Here is a 6,000-nt window from a genome sequence, read left to right as displayed (position 1 = left end):
CGGGGCACAGAAATCCGTCCAAAAAAAAAAAAAAAAAAGTCAAAAAGTCCCTTTGGCCGTAGTGTCCCGCCTGGATGTGAAAGTCTGCAATTAAAACCGGCCTCGGTTTGTTTCTCTTATTTTTGGCAAAGGGCAGTGGAATTTTTGGGACTCCATCCTCCTCCCGCACAGGCAGCACCAAGGCTGGGGTGGCTTCGCCCGGCGCCTGGGCTGCGGCACTGGTCTTGAGTGTGCAGCCACCAGCCCCGCTGCCCTTCCCGCGGCCCTTCCCAGCCCCTCTCCTGCGTTTTCTTAGTCGTTTCTAGCTATTCTCATTATCTCTGTTTTTCCAGACAATAGAAAATATCAAAGTCTATCTCCATGAGAAGGAGCTATGGAAGAAATTTCATGAAGCTGGCACGGAAATGATAATAACCAAAGCAGGCAGGTTAGTGAAAATTCCCCACGAACATGTATTGCTTCTGAGCTGTATGAAATGTCCTTGTTTGCCGAGACCTGTTTTTGCATAGCTACCACAATCTGTGTCATTTAAAAAAATTATTATTGTGATTGTGGATTTCAGTAAGATCATTTTTTCAGTGTAAACTGTGCATGTGTTTGCGTGTGGCAACGAGATTGTGGATGCAAGAAAGAGTTGTGGAATCATTCGCCACCTTTAGTTACAATACGCTTCGGTAATTCTTAATTTTATTATTTGTTTTTCTTAAGATGTTAGCATGATTGTGGCTCTACTTTTTTTTTTTTTTTCCCCAAAGTAAACCCCACTCCCCTTTTCTGCACAGTGCACTAAGACCTGTGCTGAGATATTTCTCACCAAAATTTGAGCAATATAAAGGCTTAGACTGTGCTTTTAATCTGAAAACTGAAAGAGAGACGGGTACCAATTTTATGCTGTTAGGTGTGGAAAAAAATTTGCCTTTCCTTGGACAGAAACAATGATTTTTACCAAATCAGAGCCTTCTCAGCGTGCAGTGCACACCCAGGCCGGGGCGGGAGGGAGCCCGGTGGCTCGCAGAGGGTTTCCTTCCCTGGGGAACCCATCCCTGCGCCTGCTCAGGGCTCCCTTCCCCCCCCGGGCTACTCAGGTGGGAGATGGCAGAATTATTGTGAGAAAATTAAACATGAGAATTAAACCTCAGACCATCACCAGCCTGGCAGTCAGACGGTTCCCAACAAAACTAGCCAGCTCCCACTGTGGGCACCGAAATATCTGCCCTTGGCTTCTGCGGCAGCGCGCTCTCATTGCTGCCGCTGGAAAAGAAAAATTACCAGACTTAGGTATTAAAATTAATTTAATTCTATCAGAGCTGTGTGGTTCTGCCATGCCCTGCGGTTGCTGATTTTACACTGTTCTAGAGAACTGCAGAGGAGGACACTCAAATAATGGGGAGCAAGCAGAAAAACAATCTCACAATATCTATACAGTCCTCGTGGTCTCGGATCCTTTGTGCAGGGCAGGCGGGAGGGAGCGAGGGAGGGAGGGAGGGTGTCTTTTCTCCCCTGTTTGCTGCTCACACTGCGAGACCTGGAGCCAGCTCCCGGCTTTGGATTTGGGGGGTGATGAGCGATTTCCCGCTCCTTTCCCTCGTCCCCGGCAGTGCTGCTCTCTGCAGCAACTGGCCGGCGTGGGGAAGCTTTACTCTAATAACCAAGATATTCCCATTAGTCCCCCTGGAGAGGGGGTGTATGTCGCGGGGATCTTCAATTTGTTTGTTATTTGGCCTATTTATGAAGCGATTGTGCAGGTAACTCTGTCCTTATCATGCTGCGTTTTGGTGTATAAAACCTTAGGGCTCGTTCTGTAGCGTCTACTGATATGAAGAGCCGGATTCATTTTGATAGGTCTGCTACCTAAGTCAGCTAAGACGAGGGGATCAAGACCTCAAATATTTCACCCTTAATTTATAGTATCTGAGTGTGTCTGTGCGGGACGTGTAATATCTTTACCAAATTCTAGACCCTAAGCATCCCAAATGTGCATGTTATCTCTTTGTAAGTCTTAACGTAGATTGTTTAAACAAATCCATATGTATAGGGCTCAGTCCCACATTCTTTGTCCGGCGGAGCTGGCAGTGCACACGTAGTCACCTTTCAGGAGCGTGTGGATGGGACTGAGGGGATGGGAGGGATTGACCCCGAGACGTACAAAACTTTGGTTTTGAAGTTACCAAGCCAAATTCTCCATTTGTGAAAATCAGTGCAGCACCAGCAAGATAACAGCATTCTTATTTTTTTATAAATAGTTTTAAATTAAAAAAAAAAAAAAGGCTGAAACGCTGATGAAACAGAACAGTCACTTTGTTTCTTTTCTCTGCGCCCAGCTGCAAATGATGTCAAAATAAAGGGCAGCATTTTTTTTTTGTTATCGGTGTTAGCAGTGAGTCCAAAGGCTCCCCAGCCCTGCAGCCCGTTCCGCGGGAGCGCAGCCCACCGCGCTGCCGGGCCAGGGGCGACGGACGCCACCGCGCCGGGGACACGCCGGTGCCCGGACCCCGCTCCCTCCCGCCCTGTCCCGGGTCGGGCTCTCTAGCAGCACCGAAAGCAAAAATGCCCCAGATAATTAGCGTGAGGACGGCAGAACTAATCGAGCAACTTAAATCCCGCGGGCGCTCAAGTCTCGCCGTTCTCACCGAGCGCCGGACTGAGCCACCCGTGTCCGTGCCGAGCCCGGGACAGCCCCAAAACAGGACTGTGCCCTCATCGTGATGCAAATGACGAAATGAAAATTCTTACTCCACGCAGATTTTATTTTGCCCAAGCTATTTAAACAAAGAGGAGCAATAATAAACCTCCTCTTGACCCAATTAAAAAAAAAAAAAAAAAAAAGACGGTTAATGGAGATTTGTATGCACTTGCATTTAGCATGGGAGGGGTGGGGGGAGAAAAGGGAAAACGGCTAATTGCAGGCACTAATTAGGACTCTAATCCCCCTCCCAGCAGGCACAGAGATGCCCCTGAATGCAGTTAGTTGAAATCACTTAAATGTCGGTCTGTCTGACCTCAAGGGGCACAAACGAAAAGAAATTGAAGTCTGATTTTTAAAATTCAAACAACAACAACAAAAAGTGACTTTAATGACAAGTTCACTCAATGGAGAGGAAATGTAAAGCTCAGCGGAAGCGTTAATTCCATGGCAATGGTGTAAAATAGCCTTTTTGTATAAACAAGGCAAATATTGATAACTTAGTGGGGGGGAGAGGGGGAGTCATTTGTTTCATTCTTTGTAGAGCTCCACAGAACGAGCCAACTATAAATTATCGAGAATTTAGGGCTGAGAATTACTTTGGGGGATTATTACTCCCTCTTAGGACTGATCTGTAGGAGACATTAGGAGAACACAGCAAGCTCAGCATTGAAATAGAAATCATGTTGTTGCCAAGAAAGCTTGATTTATAAAGTGGAAACATCTTTAAAATGCACTCGCTATCTTTTTAATGTTCGACTGCTTCATTGTGGGAGGGAAGAAAAAAAGAGATTATTTTATATTAAAAGGATCATCAAAAGATAAAAAGTTTATGTTAGCAAAGTTCAGGGAACTCTGCGTAAAACCGCTCGCCTCCTTCAGCCGCAACCCCCTGCCCGTCGCAGCGCCCAGAGGATGCGGGGCTGAGCTCCATAAATCAGAACCTTCCCTTGTTCCTCCTATTTGAGGTTTGTCCTAATTACGAATTTCTACTCCAGAGGGTTTTCTGTTGCCGGGTTTGAAAGCCTGAGCGATGTGTAGCGCAAAATTTGCCCGGTGGCGGCCGCTGCCCGGAGCTGTAGGTACCTCCGGGCTGCCTCCAGCGGCGCGGAGCGGAGCGAGCAGAGAACCGGCCACGCGTGATGCCTTTGCGGCGTTTTGCAGAGCAGATTTTTGGGAGGGCGGCGTGGCTGCCCGTTTGCAGCTGAGCCCCCGTTGTCTCAGCCCCGGCGCGGCGGCTGCAGCCGCCCCCGGTCCCGCTCCCCGTTCCCCGGTCCCAGCGTTTCCTTCCCGGGACGGGTGAATGAACCCAGCGCCCATGTGGAGCTGTGCGTCTTGTGTTTACACATAAGGCTATAATTGTTCACAAATCCTCCCATTTATCAAAAAAAAAAAAAAAATTAAAAAGCATTTTCTAGGCGGTGAGGTCCCGTTAAATCAAATTAATAAAATCGATATAGATGGTACTAAAGGGGACAGGGTGTATTAGAGGGTGGAGGTGCGGATGTACAGCTGGAATGCCTTCCTTCGCTCAGCCCCGCTGCGCTGTGCGTGGCACTGGGTGTGCGGTGGGCTCTGCGCAGCCCTGGCAAAGCGCACACCTTTCCTCTCCCGCTGGAGTTTGGGCATTCTGCAGTGATGAAGCTGTATGAGGGGTGGCTAAAGCAGGAAGCAAACGAGAGAATTCATTATAACACTTGCTTTCCAGTTTCATCTTCTCACTCTTATGTGCTGTTACTTAACAACCATATTTTTTTTTTTTTTGTAACCTTGTGGCAATCCCCACTTCGTCTTTCATAATTCTTTGTGAAATCTCATCTTCCAGACCTTATTTCTGCAGAAAGTTAATTTTTGCATATACAGTCTTCCTGGCTCAGGATTTATTTCTTTCTGTCAGTTTTTATTTAGCTCTAGATGTTCCCTTAGTTTTTTCCAAGGTGCCAGTCTTTGCAGCATTGCAGTTCCTCTCCAGATACTGCCAGGGACAAACAATTTGATGCAGCTTATGACTAACCAGTAAAAAATACCAGGTCACAGGATGTCTGCTCTCATTTTCGTGAACAGTTACTGAAGAGAAACGACTCTGTAATTCCTCTATGGTAGCACAACCACGCCGGTGATGTGAACAGGAGGCTTGGGATACTGAAATTGCGTTTTGGCTGGAGTGCAGGATGTGCACAGGTACAAAGATAGCTTCAGTCTTTATGGTAGCAGGTTTTAAGAAGCATATGTAGGAAAATATTGCACAGGAAAAAAAAAATCAATAAAGCAGCTTACATGTGTGGAAAAGACGCAAACCCCCTTTAGATGTTCAAGTTTCATTTTAAAAGTGGCTTATTTCAGTTTAAAAAAATCTGTTCCTAATCAACTTTAGTAAACCAAAATAAAACTAGTTTTTAGGACATCAAGGTCTGAAGAAGTATAAATGCTTTGGCTAAGCTGGTGCAGCTTTCCTCTGTGAATAATCCTTTAAAAGTTAAATTTTCCATGGCTCTGTAGGGCATATGGATGCCCAGTTCTCATTACAATTAAAGGGAAATATTTGTCCAGAATCTTTTGAGGCAGTTACAAGAATCTCTGCTAAAGGTTTTTGATCCAAAAGCAAACCTTAATATCCGAGATCAGTGATGGAATGTAAGCCATCAATTTAAAACTTGGAAATAAAGTAGATATTTAAGGAATGTTTGATCTGCTTAGTCCTAAATTTGGGGTCCTGGAATTACCCTGTTAGGGCAAACGCCTGCTTTTAGAGAAAGGAGCAGGAGCAAACTCCAATGGCTCTTGGCCGTGCTGCTAAAGATGTCAACAGCTTTGGCAAGGAAGACAGAGCTCGTGCACGCTGAGTAGGGCAGGGATGGGATTTTAGTTTTTAATGCGCTTCTCTCTTCAAACAGCAATCCTTGCTTTTAGTTTGTTGAAGACATGGGATGTTCATGATTTAGGGTGTTCCCAAAGCTTTCCCCACTCGTCCTTAGGCTGGAGCTGCAGCAGCGCTGGCCAGGGTTGCAAGGAAGGGTCTGGTCAAGCCCAAACCAGCTGGGGAAGGTCCCCACCATCGCTCGGGCTCTGCCTTTGTGTCGAAGGTTCCCGGGCACAAGGGCTGCGGATCACCTCCTGCTCTGCACCGCTGAGCCGGCGCATGGCCTGGCACCGATGCCAAGGCTGCCCACGGCTCCTCCGAAAGCCCCCGTGCAGCCCAGGCAGCTGGAGGGGCTGCACCATGGAGGGAGCCGGGCTGGCGAGGGAGCAAATCTGCCCTGAAATGCTCCAGCGCCGGGTCGCTGGCCACGCTCTTGCACAGCTTCTCTCTGAAGTAC

General features: G+C 47.2%; 1 protein-coding gene across 1 annotated transcript in view; it reads left to right on the top strand.

Annotated features, from left to right (window-relative positions):
* The window catches only part of TBX4 (T-box 4), a 39,181-nt gene that overhangs the window by 3,864 nt on the left and 29,317 nt on the right, over positions 1–6,000 (top strand). Inside the window, exon 2 of the mRNA XM_009891177.1 lies at positions 333–427. Within this exon, the coding sequence (XP_009889479.1) occupies positions 333–427 (95 nt within the window). The remainder of the gene's footprint in view (positions 1–332; positions 428–6,000) is intronic.

The sequence above is a fragment of the Charadrius vociferus genome, unplaced genomic scaffold, assembly GCF_000708025.1.
Source record: "Charadrius vociferus isolate BGI_N301 unplaced genomic scaffold, ASM70802v2 scaffold239, whole genome shotgun sequence".
NCBI lineage: Eukaryota > Metazoa > Chordata > Aves > Charadriiformes > Charadriidae > Charadrius > Charadrius vociferus.
The sequence above is the reverse complement of the archived record's forward strand: the minus strand, read 5'-3'. Positions and strand labels throughout refer to the sequence as shown.